The sequence below is a fragment of the Siphateles boraxobius genome, unplaced genomic scaffold (assembly GCF_051911475.1).
Source record: "Siphateles boraxobius isolate OS27281-9 unplaced genomic scaffold, OSU_SipBor_1 24, whole genome shotgun sequence".
Classification (NCBI taxonomy): domain Eukaryota; kingdom Metazoa; phylum Chordata; class Actinopteri; order Cypriniformes; family Leuciscidae; genus Siphateles; species Siphateles boraxobius.
The window spans coordinates 19,425,001-19,442,500 of NW_027508855.1; the positions used below are offsets into that span (position 1 = coordinate 19,425,001).

Here is a 17,500-nt window from a genome sequence, read left to right on the forward strand (position 1 = left end):
GTGGCAGGTGATGAACACAAAGGACAAGAGAGATCCTCTCCTACCCAGAGGTTTAGGTTCTGCGGTGATGGGAGAACATCATATGTTGACCTGATAAGGAAACTGATCCTACTCTCTTCCATTGACCAAAGGTCTTGCCAGCCCATTTTGCGTTGTTCCACACTCTCCCATCTCATCCACTCTCCCTGCTTGGCCTGGGAAATGGCCTTTATACATCTCATCCTCTCCTCCTGCTTTCGCACCTCGTTGACTACCAGCTTCCTCCTTTGAGCTGGGCCTGCCTTGTGCCATTTAGGAGGAGCTAAACTGAGCCCAAAACCCCCTCTTCCATGCTGTACCTGTCCCACGATATCCCCAATTTGAAGGTCAGCCTTTGCCTCTAATACAGATTTCTTTGCTGACCACTTTCTACCAGTTTTTACCACAGTTTGGCGCGTGACTCTGCTAAAGTCATTTCCTGTCTGACCTTGGCACATTTAAACTCCTCGGTTAAAGCAGAGACTGGCAGCTGCAATACTCCTTTACTATAAAGTCCCACTCTGCTGAGGCAGCGTGGATCTCCCAACCATTTCCTGATGTATGAACTTATTAACGCTTCCAGCTTATCCACTGTTGTCAAACTTTAAAAATTAGAGACATTTAAAATAGCATAAATGGGGCACTTTGATTAAAATAAAATATTTTGTTTCTGACGATGTGATTTATCTTTTTGTCTTGGAAATTAGTGACAAAGAAGTGCAGAGACTAGTTGCATAAACTGCTCAGGCTAGTCTTACAACTTGGTCATCTAACACATTGGTTCCCAACAGGGGCTCTCAGCCTACAAGAGTCGCGTCATATTTTGAAAAGTGTTGAACAGTGAGCATTAAAGCAGCAGTCCGTAACTTTTTTTTTTGTGTGTGTTTTACTGAAATTTACTAAATTTATATAATGATCGAGTCCATCATGAATCCATTTTCCAAACCGTGTTTTTGTCTTATCCCGAGTCACTATGGTACACCTAATACGTGTTTATATTGGGATTATTTTACACTGGTTCGGGTCGCACCGCTACGGTGTAACCCAGTGACTCATCATAGCCATAATGACTCTATCCTCACACTGATTGATAAAGCCTCACACATAACATGCAAGTATTGATGTCCCAGACACCAGTCATTTTGTAATAACCTATATTAATTATTTTTTCCCTATACGCACCAGTTTGAATACTGATATTTTTGTTATTGCATTTCAAATAGGGCTAATTAATAGGTTACTCTCAGGCTTACGTTTTTAAATTACAAACGGCCTACAGATGTTTTTGTTACAGTATTTTCAATATTATACACTATTATTTGTGCATAAACATATCTGGTTATAGTAATAAACATACTGTTTGTTTAAAAACAAAACATTTTGTCATCCTTGCTGCAAGCTTACAAGAGCGACAATATCATTCAATGTGAAGGGCGGCTCTAAAATATTTTCTTGGGAAAAAGGGGGTCTCAGACAAAAAAAGGTTGGGACAACTGATCTAATATATTCTGTATATAAAGTTTTAGAGCGACTTTTCTCAACAATGCTGTGCACACTGGCATAAGTGAATTAGAGAAACCCGTCTAAAGTTTTCAGGAGGCCATGCCATCTCCTGCAGCAATGCCACATGCTTTCTGATGCCTCACACTGTACATCTGCTCTCATTCCCCAGTCCTCAGCTGTCCGGATGGAAAACCATCCTTCATTCTTTCCACAGCTCAGTTTCTCCAGTGTCTTATTGAGGATCACTGAACACTCTCAGTAGTTAGTCTCACCATCTATCACGTTTAATGCAGAATATCAGATTTAGCAGCATGTGCTTTAGTTAAGATAATCGAATTAAACGAATAGTTCACCCAAAATTGTACATTTTGTCATCATCTAATCACCTGCATATCATTACAGCCTTGTATTATTTTCCTTCCTCCGTGAAACACGACATTTGATGTATAATCTCCCATTTCCACCACATAAGAAAAAACATACTTTTGTAAATTATCATGACATAAAAAGTCATAAGTATAAGATAAAAATTAGGACTTTAAAAAGTCTAAATTATGACAGCAGAAATGTGTCATGACAAAAAGTTATTATTATGACCTTTTATCTCATAATTTCAACTTTCATCTCATATTATGACTTAGTATCTCATAATCTCATTTTGTCCTAATTTTTATCATAATTAGGCTATGATTTACCAAAGCATGTTTTTTTTTTTTGTTTAAAACAATTTCAACTCATAGTTATTTATTTGTTCATGTGTGTAGTTAGATATGAATTATTACTTAATATCTCATAGTCTCAACAGTTTTTGTAAAAATTATAATTTACCAAAGCATGATTTATTTATGTGGTGGAAATGGGCTTCTTTATGTCTGAGCTGCTCTTTTTCATGCAACAAAAAGTAGATGGTGGATGATTTATATTGCCGAACTGATGTTATGGTACTTGTTTGTGGCCTAGCTAAACAAATCCAGCTTAGACTTTGTCGAAAATCTTATTTGATGTTCCACACAAAAAAAGAAAGCCATATAGGTTTGGAACAACATGAAGGGTTTTGTAAATGATGGCAGAAAATATAGTTTATATTTTCTTTAAGAGATCAGTGTGTTCAGTTCATACTGAAGTTTGTTGAGTGTACTAAACTGCATGAGTATAGACTAGTACTATACTGTACTAGTATGCCTTCAATCACAAACACAGCCTGATATTAATGTGACATGTTATTCTCATCACATGTCTTACCTTTTTGAGCAACTTGCAGAAGTCTAATAGAAGATTAAAAAATATATAATTGTGAAATGTTGTGCAGTTGTGTAATTTCTACCTCCCCTCTAAATGAAAATGCATTCTGGGAAAAATGAATGCCAGTAGAGTCCAGTTGTTCCTGCCGTATATGTCTGGTTCTTGTTAGTCAGTAGGTATCATGTGTATCACAGCTTGACTGAGGTAATGCAGCAGAACCGTGCATGACGGTGATATCTCAATCTCTTTATTGGACTTTAAATAAGATTTCTTAAAGTTTTATGTGAGAAAACAGAGTATTTCTGCTGTATTAGCAGATGTCTGTACAGATACCAACATGTAGTTCACTGACAAAGAGTATTGTTTATCTCTAGGCTACTAGCTTTCTTCCTTTCTTTCTTTCATTTCAAATAAATTAAATAAATGTATTTAAATATTTTTCCTAACATTAAGTTGAAATAAAGAAAAAGTATTCATTCATTCATTCATTCATTCATTCATTCATTCATTCATTCATTCATTCATTCATTCATTCATTCAAATAAATGAAATCATTTCCCCCAAACGCATTAAGTTTATTTATAAACTGTTTATTTATATTATATAAATATATAATATTTCAATAAGTAAATGTATACATTATTATGTAAATAAATGTATTTATTTATTCATTTAAATATATTTGCTTAAATAATTTCAAATAAATTGTTTAAATTTAATAACTAAAATTAAAATAAATTACGTTTATTTATAAACTACATTTATTTATAATATATAAATATTATAAATATTATAATCTTAATAAACAAATAATACAAATATTATATTTAAAATACATATTTATTTACACAATTTAAAATACATTAAAATAATATATATTTTAAAAGTTGTGTATTTAAAAAGTTGTTTTTTAATTAAATAAAATTTAATTAATTAATGAATTGCAAATATTATTATTATTATTATTTTAGGATTAAACAAGACAGATAATGTGCAGTCAGCTGGTGATAATGACAAAATAAATCTTTTCATGGCGATACATCATCTTGGGTCATTATATCATCTGTATCATATCAGCCTAAATTTGTAAATCTGTGAATCCTTAAATGTTATTAATACTTCTATTTGAATGAATCTGTGTCTTTTCCATATCTCACACACAGGGATCTACCTACTGGACATGATTTACATCGACTCGGCCTATCCAGCGTCTGACAGCATCATTGAGACTCAGCAGAGAACCAATCAGATGAACAACATCCTACGGGTGATCTCTGACCTCCAGGTGTCCTGCACATACGGTCAGTTAGTTTTCCTGAAATCTGTGGGGGAATTTCAGATATACATGTGTGTTTATATACCCTCCACCCTACCCTCACAGATCACCTCGTGACGCTCCCGCATGTGCAGAAGTACTTGATGTCTGTTCGCTACATCGAGGAGCTTCAAAAGTTCGTGGAAGACGACAATTTCAAGTAAGTGATGGGTTTGTGGTCTCAAAGGTAAAATGCAAAGGGATTTAACTCGCAGTGAAGCTCCTTCAAACAGCATGATGACTTTAGCAGGACGCGTGGCACCAGAAGCCCAGAGCGAGGGCGACCCGTCGGCCAGACTCATGATTTTTAAGCCATAGCCAACAGGAAACAGCGCATGATTGCATTTGGGTTTTTTTCTGGACGGGCATCCCTAGGCATTTGACACAGGGAATTCACGGGTCACTGCTTTTATAGGCAAACAACACCATGATTAGATTTTTGGGTGGTCGGCACGGTAAGAAGCAAAGTCATCACATAAATGTGGTGAATATGTAACCGCCTTTAGACATTTTGATTGTACCATTAAACAGTGTTTTACACAAATGCAATGTGTTTTTATTAAAAACACTGGGTGTTCTGTGAGTTTTGAGCAACATGAAATTGCATTGCTTAAGCTCAGCAGGGTTTAGGCCGAGTGAGTCCAAACACATGGTGGAAACCACAACCAGATATAAATCCTCATAAGCATTTGTTCTAAATCATATAACCTATATGTACTTTATGCTTCCAACAATTCTGTCAGAAATGTGTTTAAATTGCAATAATTGCATGGTTTTTTAGCAACATTTTTAGACCATTTTATTTTTAATTCTGTGATTGGTCATGATATTGCAGAATCTTGCAATCTGATTGGTTAGAGTCAGAATGACCACAATGCCTTAGTTTAAAGGACAAGGTCACCATTTGTCAACCTGTTTTGTGTTGTTGCGCTTTTGGAAGTATACTACTGGTCAAAAGTTTGAATAATTAAGATTTTTTTAATGTTTTTGAAAGAAATCTCTTCTGCTGACAAAGGCTGCATTTATTTGATAATAAAAAAAAAAAACGTTCCGTGTAATACGGAATCGTCCCGTATTTGACACATAAAAGTCTTGTTCCGTATTGAACTGATACGGAACGCACTTTGTTCTGTATTTTTGAGAATCAATTCAGTGCAAATCCATGACAGACACATAGCTAATATATGTCAGACAGACTATGAACGAAGACATTTGTAGGCTATGATCAGAAAAAAACCCGAAGGTGCGGTAGATACTAATTTCTCCCCCTGTTTGTCTATGATCAGCCGCGTAGCGTTTTTAACATCTTGGAACATCATCAGAGAATGCCCTTTTAATTGGTCGTTAGTCATTGTGAGTCACGTATCGTAGCAACGATGACGACAAGTGACAACAGTGGGAAATGTAAAAATGGCTACCTCCGAGTCCGAACACCCGGCGAAAAGTGGCAGTATAATTATATAAAGATATTTGCACCACACTTCCTTAAAATGTTGTCTAATTAAATTACAAATATTATTTTTTGCACTGGAAAGAACATTCTAGAAGTCTAATTCTATTGAAGAAGTTCGTACAAGGCTACAGAAAAGTGTTGTTTATTTTTCTTCAAATGCAGTCTAAGCCGATGAGTTTTGAATGTTAAATGTTGTATTTGTTTAAGTAAAAAATAAAACGTATTATAAACTAAACAAATCCATGGTTCATTGTTGGCAAAGTGATCATGATAGCCTTTATATATCTATGTGGTTCAGTCTTGTATATTGATTAGGCCTACTTTGCTATTCTATAAATATATAGGCCTAATAAGTTGTATTATAATATGCTATAATGTATGATAACATACAATATTCACCAGAAGTCATCATTTCAGGGGTTATTTTTCAAAATTTTCTTCCGTGGGGGCAACCCTAGCTACAACCTTAACCAGAAGCTTTAATGCCCATTTCAAAGAGAATGCAGTAGTTCTGTCTTTGTTTTAGTGAGAACTACTTAAGTTCTCCTCGACCTCATTCCACCATGAACAGCTGTGAAGTGAGTTTGTGAATTAGCAATTCATCAGAGAGAGTGAAAAGAGCCTTGATTATGCTGGATTTAAATGTTTATCCCGCGGGATGAGTGATTATCTATGGGCCGCTAATCTCAACATTGAAGAGGCTGTCATCATTTGCATGCGCTGTATCAGAAGTACATTACCGAAATTGATATCTCAACATGTGAAACTGAGTCCAATATCCTGATTCACCCGTGCTAAAGAGCATTCGTCTGTTGAAGCAATCATCAGATTTTTCATTTATAAAATTAATTTATCCTTTAACAGTCGACTTTAACGGATTTAAAACAAGCATCGTGTTTCACAGCGCTTTTGTACCTGTCTGAAAGCAAATGTGTTTTTTCTCTGTTTCCTGTGGACGTTCATCCGTGAAAGACTCAGACATAAACACATCCCAACATCACTCTTTCATTAAGCTCATCTGAAATCATTGTTTTCTTGGCTTGGAACGAATCCTGTGCTGACGACGGACAATCAGTGAATGTCTTTTTAATCAGAGTTCTTCAGTTTCACATACCTTATACACAGGTTTGGGGAGAAACAGACTTAAAAATGGTGTTATGTAACCAGGAAAGAAAAACAAAGAAAGTCAAGGATTTTTTTCTTCTTACCTGGTCATTTTTACTGAACTGCTGAACAGGTGTACCTAATAAAGTGGCTGTGAATGTATGTATTTTTATATTTTATACAAGTGAGAAACGGTACTGATTTTTTTGTAATTTTCAACCTATTTTAACGTCCAAACTATCACAAATCATTCTTGTAACTTCAACGAAACCTCATCAGTAAGATACCATTGGAAAAAAATAATCGTATTGTTTTGTTTAGTTATGCATTTTTTAAAGTTTAGGTATGTATTTAGTGTAAGTTTTAGTCATTCAAGCCATCAGCTCTTTCTTATTGTTGAGTAACTGTTACTGTATTCTATTAAAGTCCGAATAAAAAGACCTTCAATAATACATTTTTTAAAGTGGCTGATCCAGCTCTGTTTATACAGCGAAGGAACTCTGAGCATCTGTCATGAGTGATATTTGTGGTTAGCCGTATCTGAAATCTCCAGGGTGTTTTTTGCACTGCTCAAGGCTGTTTTATTGTGGATGAGATGGGCGAGTGAAAAAAAAGTGCGAGTGGATCATGATGATAGTCGGCGGTTCTCATATGGTCTCCATGGTGACGTTTAGTCTGTGACCCCGTTACGACCTCGCATGGCCACAACCGCACGGAAACCGTAGGGTGGGCTATTTGAGGTTCATCCAGAACTGACATCATTCTGCTGGCTTTATCCTGGCCTGACAAATCCCAGCCTCCCTCATCACCGCTGGCCATCCCACTTTCTGTTCCAGTGCCAGTATTCTGGATGGGTTGAGAACATGAAGGAAGCGTCCGCTCTAGGTCCACCGGTCTGGAAACACTACACATGCACTAGGGTGGAAAATCAAGTTCACACACCAGACACAGAGGCAGCTGAATGAGCAGTTCTACATTATTTCAAATGTATATTTGCCATGTAAATGTGCACTCTTATGTGTACCCCAAAATGTGTTGGGTTTCCACAGCGATGCCTTAAAAGAAGCATTTTTGGTTCCATAAAGAATCAAAAAACATTCTTTCAGAAAACATTCTTAAAAGGACCGTTTTTCTTAGTGTGAAGAAAATTAAAAATCTAAAGAACCTTTTTTTACTTTGTCCAATGAAAAGGTCCCAGATTCTTCATGAAACCATCAATGCCAATAAAATATATTTTAAGAGTGTATTTATACATGCTTATAGATTTCCCTTTAATACACACTAAACGTGTTATTGTTTTAGCATGTAGACTTTCCTCCTCTTAATGGTTTAAAGAAATGTCTTGTAATCTTACTATGGAAAAAAGTGATATATTTATTTAAAGCAATCAATAAGTTCCCCTTTATACAATTTGTTAACAAGTAGATAATGTGGGATGTTAAATAAGAATGACTGAACAAATCACTAATGTGAAGTTTATTTATTTGGTTTATAAACAATAACAGATACTGCACTGATAACTGTAACTGTACGGAATTTTCTTACGTTACATTTTTATTTATGCATTTTTTATTTACATATAGTTAGAATTATTATTATTATAATAATTAGTATTATTTTTACATTATTATGTATACTGGGGTGAGAAATTATACACGTATAAAAAATGCAATTGTTCTGTATTTTGTGTTGTTTCTGTGGATATATATAACAACAGTATAACTAAATTCGAATTGAAAAACGTGTATAGAAGTTATTCTATATCAAAATAATTGTTTGCTCAATTCTATGCATTAATAATTCTAGGTTGTGTAAAGGTGATGCAACTGTATTGTTTTAATGCATATCCACTGGTGCAGTGTTTTGTTGTGTTTTGGTTACTTCCCTATTTTGTTTCTGATGTGAATGCATGGCAAATCATAATCACGGAGCTTCTCAGGTGCACTTTCTATTAACATTGCACACAAAAATTGGTTGAAATAATCAATTCAATTTCAATTCAATTCAAATTTATTTGTATAGCGCTTTTCACAATACACATTGTCTCAAAGCAGCTTTACAGAAAGTGCATTTCGGAAATGTACATAGAAAAATACAGTTAGTTAATCATGTATTAATTTATGGCATAACATATCGCCGTCTTTGAGTCGCGATGGATTGTAAGAGCGCGATGGATTGTATGGCGATAGAAGGTCTGTTAAATACACAGGAGCTAAACCATTTAGGGCTTTATAGGTCAGTAGGAATACTTTGTAATTGATACGTAACTTAATAGGTAACCAGTGTAGAGATGATAAAATAGGTGTTATATGATCATATTTTCTTGATCTAGTAAGAACTCTAGCAGCTGCATTTTGCACTAACTGTAGCTTGTTTATTGAGGATGCAGGACAACCAGCTAATAAAGCATTACAGTAATCTAGTCTCGAGGTCATGAATGCATGAACTAACTTTTCTGCATCAGAAACAGATAGCATGTTACGTAGCTTAGCAATGTTTCTAAGGTGGAAAAAGGCTGTTCTTGTAACATATGAAATATGATTTTCGAAAGTCAAGTTGCGGTCTAGTATAACACCCAGGTCTTTTACTGTAGTGGATAAATTAACAGGACATCCTTCTAAATTAAAGTTGTATTGTAAGGGATTTTGTGGGTAGTTTTTTGGACCAATAAGTAATACCTCCGTTTTATCTGAATTTAATAGCAGGAAATTACACGTCATCAGCATTTTTTATATAATTTAGACACTCTGTCAATTTAGATAAGTTAGTGTTTTCATCTGGTCGTGATGAGATATATAATTGAGTGTCATCAGCATAACAGTGGAAATTAATTCCATGTTTTCTTATAATATTACCAAGTGGCAGCATGTATATTGAGAATAGCAGAGGGCCTAACACCGATCCTTGCGGCACTCCATAGTCTACTGACGTTATCTTTGATTTTTCCCCATTTAAACAGACAAAATGGTAACGGTCTGATAAGTACGATCTAAACCAGCTTAATGCCTGTCCCTGAACACCAGTGTAGTTTTGTAGTCGATCCAAGAGTATTTTATGAAATAATCCCTTTTTAAAATTAGACATGTTTAGTTGGCATTAACTCTACAGTATTGACAGAAGTTGACTGAGCTTGTCGCAGTGCACTCTGGGATTGTGTTATCAGTACAGGATACATGTGGTGCTGCTTTAAGATTTGTTTAGACAGCGTCATTTTGCCTATGTTTGGAAACAGACATTTTATCTGGCGCTCGTCTTTGAGGCCTTAAAATGTAGTCTTGTTAAGGTTTGGAATAGTTTTACTTTATCTGCTCTCTGAACTCTCAACATATGTTAACTCACTCCAATCTCATCAGTAAAGATTTCTGTTTTCGTTACTGAGAAATTACGTTAAGCGCATAACAAGAGAATGATTGATTGCTGTCATTAGCGTTTCTCCAGGGAATTATCTGACTCTGAATATTTCAACTTCCCTAAAAACAGTGTGTTATCCGTAAAGAATCTGATCTTTTCTTTCACAGATCCCCTGAACACGGTTCTTGGTTGTTTTTGGCGGTTTCATTTTGTTCTTTGGCCATCAATAGATGCAGTCTGTTTTGTGATATTTATTTTTAGTGTAAATCCAGTTAAATTTTCCGGGACTGAGGTTTACAGATGTCATTTCTGCAGATGTGTTAGGTCGGTCTAAGCCATCTGAAAATATTCAATGATTTGGTTATTACAGACACGCAGTTATCGATCTTATGTTCAGTTATAAACGTCAATAATGTTCAATTGCTGCATTCTAGACGAGAAAACAGATAACGCCACATCTATTGTTTGTTAAAAAGAAGATAAGATTGAATGTTAAATAATTAATTATGACTGTGAACAAATCAGAATATATGTCAGAATGAAGGTTGAAAATAATTTTTCCACATATACAGTATATATTTTTTAGTTTTTTGTGGAATTTATTTAATTTTATTAACATTACAAGGAACATAAAAAAAAAATACATATATATATATTTTTTAATATATATATATATCATGTCATGACCCCTTTAAAGCAGAGCTCTAGGAACATTGGTCAATAATTTGACCTTTTGTTCTCACGTTCTCACATTTTCAGTTGATGTAGAAAATTTAAACCTTAACATCCCAATTTGCTCATAGCGTCATTCAAAAATCTAGTTTTTGTAAAAATTCAGCCTTTTGCTGAGACTGACCAGTAGATTTTTTACATTTATGCATTTGGCAGATGCTTTTATCTGTATACTTTTTTTTAAATCCATGCATTCACTGGAAATCGAACCTGTGACCATTGCGTTGCTAGTGCCATGATCTACTGTTTTAGCTATACAGAAACTTTTGACTTCATGGTGTTTTTGAACATTCCTTTCAAAAGCTCAATTTACCATGTGCCACTATTAAAAAGACTACTTTTGTATATTCTGTGAATCGTAGTTGATGGTGTGGAAATAAGAGATTACAGTTCAGTTTATTGGATTGTTAACAATGAGTCCTTTCTGTTCCCCTATAAAAACGTGAAATGTTATCGGGCCAGCTGATCCCATTTGGGTTTCTCAATGTCTCCTTAGGTCAAGTACATGACTAGTAAAGCCCATTGTGAGCGTGAACTGTGTGTGGTGTTACTTCACCTCAGAGGCCTGTAAGAGCCCTTTACAGGAGAGGGATTTTGAAAGATGAATGGTGTTAGATCTGCTGTTTTGCAAGTGATGAAACTGGACATACCTTGTCACTCATTAGGACAGGTCAAGCTGGACTCTGACATGGTGTTAATATGTAAATGTAAGTGGTTATATGTTAATGAGCTTGTGATTTCTGATCCCTTTTGCATTTCTTTTCAAGAAATGTTTTTAGTGCATTGGGGGAAAGTTTTGAGTGTCTATGCTTCATCAAACTCTTTAATATGAAAGAGCAAGAAAAATCCTGTTTTCCATGATATGCTTTTTTTAATTCAAAGTGACATCTTTTACAGTAACATAAATCTGAGTGCTTAAGGTTGCGCTGTTGGTTGAGGGTAAAATGTTATGATTTCACTAACACGTCTTATTTGGGGTTTATGGCACATCCTATTCAACTAAATTCATGCTCAAAGCCTGTTCCTTCAGCCAGACATAAGTTGGTTTTGAAATATTAAATGCACCACCCTGAAGCTTCATGGAAGTTTTTTGTGAGACTTTTGCTTGTTCTTTCCATTACAGACTGTCTCTAAAAATTGAACCAGGGAACAGCTCTCCACGCATGGCCACATCTAAAGAAGATCTTGCAGGTAAGACAGCCAGTGGTCTCTACATTTGATCATTTCTGCAGTTATATTTGTTCATTTAATTTACACTGCAATTCAAAAGTTTGGGGTCGGTAAGATTTTTTATGTTTTTGCTTGTACCAAGGCTGCATTTATTTGATCTAAAATGCTGTAAAATTGTGAAACATTATTACATTTATCCACAGGATTGATCAACATCTCCTAGCTTGGTTTAAAGGAATAGTTCAACCAAAAATGTGATGTCTAAGTTTCAAACTAAGCTACTCTTGTGTTCCATGGAAGGAAGTATTTTATGTAACTATTTCTTTGCCCTGTATGCAACATTATCATTCAAAAGCTTAAAAAGTCTGCAATTATTTGATCAAATATACAGTAAAAAAGCACTAATAATGTGAAATATTAGAATTTAAAATAACTTTTCTATTTGAATATATTGTAAAATGTAATTTATTCCTGTGATCAAAGCTGTTTTTTTCCCCACATGATCCTTCAGAAATCATTCTAATTTGCTGATTTGCTGCTCAAGAAACATTTCTGATTATTATCAATGTCAAAAACAGTTTTGCTGCTTCATATTTCTTTTTAGAAACTGGCAAATGCTTTTCCAGGATTTTTTAGTAAACATTGAAAGCCAATCAGAATCCATCATTCTTTTAAGAGCTTGACCATTTAAAGTGGTAGATGCCAAAACTGCAGTGCGCTTATAATTAACAGGACGATATTGTATGTTGGTGTGGTTTAGTTATCGTTATAGTCATTGTTCTTTGTTTGAACGGGCCTTTCCTGACCTCACACTTTTGAATGTAGCCTATGTAACTTACTTTACAGAAGAAATCCTAGTCTCTTTCCCCAAGCATCCATTATGTTGTCCCATTTGAGTTCTCTAGACTGGCTGAATGAGGTCACTGGCCCCTGATGTTAGAGTTAATGAAGGGCTTTGAGGGGCCGAGGGGGGCCCGTCCTCTTTGACTCATTGACAGAGCAAAGGGAACTGGAATGGGCTCTAATGTGGGCTGAGAAAACAAACAGCACATAATGGCTCTCAACGGATCCCTCGTAATGGCAACAAAGCACATCCACATTACACCACCACATGGAGGCATCCGTCACTGAGCCCAGAAAACACAGATAAAAAAAACAACAACTCAGATTTACAGTTCAAAGATTATACTTTTTGTTTTTTTTATAATTTCGATATATAATCATCAAATATATCTGACATCATCCAAAAGCTTTTTCTATTCACTATACTACTAATTTCTTTTTATCACTCATTTTTGGGTTCGAAATGCCTTGCATTTTACTTATATGCAGTGTGGGAAATATTTCATCAGAGAAAATAAACTTTTGGATCATATGATGTTATGTTTAGGGGATTAATTGACTATGGTTAATCATAATTATGTATAATATAATGTAATAATTATCTATAATAATTTTACGCTTAATTTTAACTTGACTAATCTACAGTGTGTGTGTTTTGGCCCACATCTGTGCAGAAATTGAACAAACAATAGTAGATTAGTTTCATGGATTAAATGACTACATAATCATTAACTCCTCTAAAGGTATAATTAAGGTATGATTTGGTTCATCACTGCGAACAACAGTTATGAGATTAATTTTCGGTACTTATAACAAAAGTTCAAACAGACTGAGAGCACTTTCAGGGCCCGTTATGAATGTTAGCCATATAATAAACAAATGGGTGTGGATTTCTCGTCCTCTTTGAACTGCTGAGTCCTGCATTGTAAATGCTGCATGTTGAAGTACATGCCCACATTGTAAAACACTGTTGCCCATGAGGTCTAGTCACACGACACGGCGAGCCAACTGAGGTTTTCCAGTCATAATGTAAGTTCGCCATGTGTATCGTTTCTAAGCATTCACTCCTGAGCCTTGTAACCAAATCTATAGGTTTCCATGTTCGTAAAGCTTAATCTGGATGTTGTTTGTGTGGTTTCCAAGACAATCTGTAACCGTTCAGCCTCTCTTGCCATTTACTAACACGTTTTATTCTCATTCCAAGGCCTAAGGTTAACGTCTAAAACATTTGTAGTGATTGCAGTCCTAAAGTTTTTGATTGTTAAAAGACGTCATACGCTCTAGACATTTTTCCTCAGTGTAGCATCATGCCATCTGAATATCACCACCAGATGATCCGAACAAGTGTGATATAACGCAGCGGTCTTGGGATATTAGCACCATTTGTCTTTTCATTCGTCATTGTTTCCTCTTCATTTTATCCTTAAATGCCAATGCGTGACATAAAGCAATGTTTGGTATATATAAAATGTTCTTTTATTGAATGAGATGCCTGTGGCCACGTCTCAGCCACATGGTTACATCACATCAAGTATTGGGCGGACAAGGTCTTTCCTGGACTCTCGTGGTGACTGGCCGTTACGTAACCCAGTAGATGTGTTTGTCAAGACGTCCAGCCGAGGAAATGAGATCTGCCCACAAAACTCAGGCCAGAAAACACATTACAACATAGTTCAGACACACACCTTTCTTTATTATGACTATTTTCCACATTTGACAATAATAGTAAAGTCATCAAAACTATGAAATAACGAAATAACAGAAACTGAAGTATGATGTAGTGACTAAAACATGTCGAAGAGGACCTAGTGGGCTTTTTTACATTTTTTTTAGTGTGTAATGTTGCTGTTTGAGCATGAAAAAGGTCTACAAAGTTACAAAGCACAAAGTCCCTCCAGCGGGAGTTATTCTCTATATCAGTGTCACTGTTTCTGAACTCCATTGTAGTCTTGAGTTTCTTCAGGTAACGAACACGTCACAATATTCCTCGTTTAAATAATTCATACGCAGAATAAAGTGGCGGGGTCTGGTTGGGTTAGTTAGTTGTGTGTTAAACTTGTGGTTATGGTGAGGGCCGGGACATTTCCCAAACACGCTCAACGTGTGTCTTCGTGCGTGCATATGTATACCTTTTATTTTTAAAATCATGTTTATTCAGTAAGGATGCATATATGAAGCAGCATAACTGTTTTCAACATTGATAAATCATAAATGTTTCTTGAGCAGCAAATCATCATATTATAGTGATTTCTGAAGGATCATGTGACACTGAAGACTGGAGTAATGATGCTGAAAATGCAGCTTTGATCACAGGAATAAATTACATTTTAAAATCCTTCAAATCATTTTTCATTTTATTGTAAATTGTAATAATATTTCACAATATTAGTGGTTTTACTGTATATTTGACTTGTTGAGCTTTTGAATGGTAGTGTTTAGTTGTGTACAGGGCTAAGAAATAGTTACCCAAGCGACTTCCTTCCATGGTACACCAAATATTTGGTTGAACCATTCCTTTAAACCAAGCTAAGAGATGTGGATCTCTCCTGTGGACATCAACATCCACAGCATAATTAGAAATGCAGAGATTTACGAGGCTAAAGTCGCCTAAATCTCTCTTTTAGTAGAAAAAACAAAAGAAACACGTGGGTGCTACATGAGTTATGATTTCTGTACAGTTTGACCCCCATATGAGCTAAAACGCATGAATCAGCTTGTACAGACGCAGAGATTGATCGCTAACAGGTTATGCTAAACTCAAAGCATGTGTCTAACATTCAATTAACTTTTAATTTGGAGATGAAGTGAGTTAGCAGTTACAGATGACACCAGACAAATGTATTTTGACAAACTTTTTCTGCTGGCAACTTTTTAAATGCTTTAGTACAGAACTCAATGTCATTTATAGGCACTAATGACATTGTCATTTTTAAATGAATTTTTTAAAGCCTTTTGTCCAGAAAACATGAGCTTTATATTCATATGTGATAAATATAAAGGTCATTAATAGATATCGATCTCATATGAAATATCAATTAATAATTCTAATCAAATGCATCAATTGCTATCTTAGTTGTATTATATCTTGTATGAAATTCAATTAAACTCTAAAAAAAGATACTGGGGATTTCATTACAACCTTTTATTTCATTCACACATTTAAGGCAAGATCTGCCAAATTCAAATAATGTATAGAGGCAATTTTATATAACATTTCTGTTTTTGTCTCGTAATTTAATTTACTTAAATGTATTTAATACAGAAAATGTTGTGTATTTATTAAATAATATTTATTTTTCATTTAATACATCTTGTTCCTAGAGCTAGTATTATTTAAAAACAAGTGTAAAGTGTTTGGGAAAGAGAAACTGGTACAAAGACACCAAAAAAAGGTCAGATCTTGCCCTGAACCCAACAAGTAACTTTAATATTTTTTTGGTTTGCTTTGTTTTAACTTTCTTAAGATGTTTCAAGAAACTTCTTTTAACCTTCTTAAAAGGCTTTTTTTTCCATTTCTTTCCAAGCTAATATAATTAATTTAGCTCTCCAATTTTACTATGTTTGATTGCATAAAAAGACATTAGAGAAGATTTGGATTTTCTCATACAAGTGATTTGGATACTTTTGAAAATGGCTTTTTCGTTTTTTTCAAGTGTTTTCCAAAAGTTGCTCATCCACACTGAAACGTCTGAAAATGCTTAAATCACCTTAATGCGTAAAGCCTTTAACAAAAATTTCCGACACAATACAGAGAGAATGCAGTTCTCATGCTATTCTTCTGGCACGATCATTTTATTAGCAAAAAATCCCACCACTAGTATGGTCTAAAACGCAATTGTCATCCTTTTTTACCACTGAACAGCAAATGCAATTACATTTTCCATCATCTTTGCAGGAATGCAATATGAAAACTGTACAAAGGAACTTTTCTCTTTAGCAACACAATGAAAGTATATAGCGGGCACAACAATGGCGGTATAACCATAGATATCTATGGGTTCAATATGCGTCACATGACTTAATGTGTCATCTTTTTCAAATACCTCCGTTTTCATAGTCCACAATGCGAAAATGGTGTTTTCAAATGTTATTAACTTCGGAGAGCTGTTTAAAAAAGCTCTGTCTGCTTTGACTAAAACGCCGTCTCAGTGTGGACACAAGGTCAAAACGTGTTTTCAAAAGATACGTTTTCAAACAAAAGCGTATTAGTGTGGACAAGGCCTATACGAGCCGGTCGTCAGACTCATTAATGAAGGTTTTAACAAGAACCAGGTGAAGATTATTTCCTGAATATCCCACTGTGGCGTTTAGGTATTTGCATGTTAGAAACATGGTGTAAAGTATTCGTCTGACCCAGACTGGAAGAGGCTGATCACTGTTTAAGGCTCCATTAATTCTCTCCATTAAATGTGTCTTATGGTGTAAAGTATCTCAGCGGGATTAGAGTCGTTAACATTGTTTCCACTTCCCCTTTTCCGTCCACTGTGGAAATCTTGATTATGAGTCCTTGAGTCTGAGACACACTGATCACATGTTTTGATTGTTTCGTGTGATGAGATAATAAAGTTTAAAGAAATATCTCACCCAAACATTTGCTCTCCCATAAAGTGGTTCCAAACACTTTCTTTCTTTTGTGAAACACAATGATATTTGAAAAGAAAGTCATACAGATTCATAACAACATGAGGGCTAGAATTTTCCTTTTTGGATGAACTATCCCTTTAAAACATTTGTGAACATGTAAAATAGTCAGATTTTCTCTATTTACT

The 17,500-nt window shown here is 35.0% G+C and overlaps 1 protein-coding gene across 2 annotated transcripts in view; it reads left to right on the top strand.

Moving 5' to 3' along the window:
- Positions 1–17,500, top strand: part of LOC143749271 (ras-specific guanine nucleotide-releasing factor RalGPS1) — a 136,436-nt gene that overhangs the window by 104,070 nt on the left and 14,866 nt on the right. For both annotated transcript variants that reach the window (XM_077241816.1, XM_077241817.1), the window contains exons 9-11: positions 3,927–4,064; positions 4,145–4,238; positions 11,842–11,909. In XM_077241816.1, the coding sequence (XP_077097931.1) occupies positions 3,927–4,064; positions 4,145–4,238; positions 11,842–11,909 (300 nt within the window). The remainder of the gene's footprint in view (positions 1–3,926; positions 4,065–4,144; positions 4,239–11,841; positions 11,910–17,500) is intronic.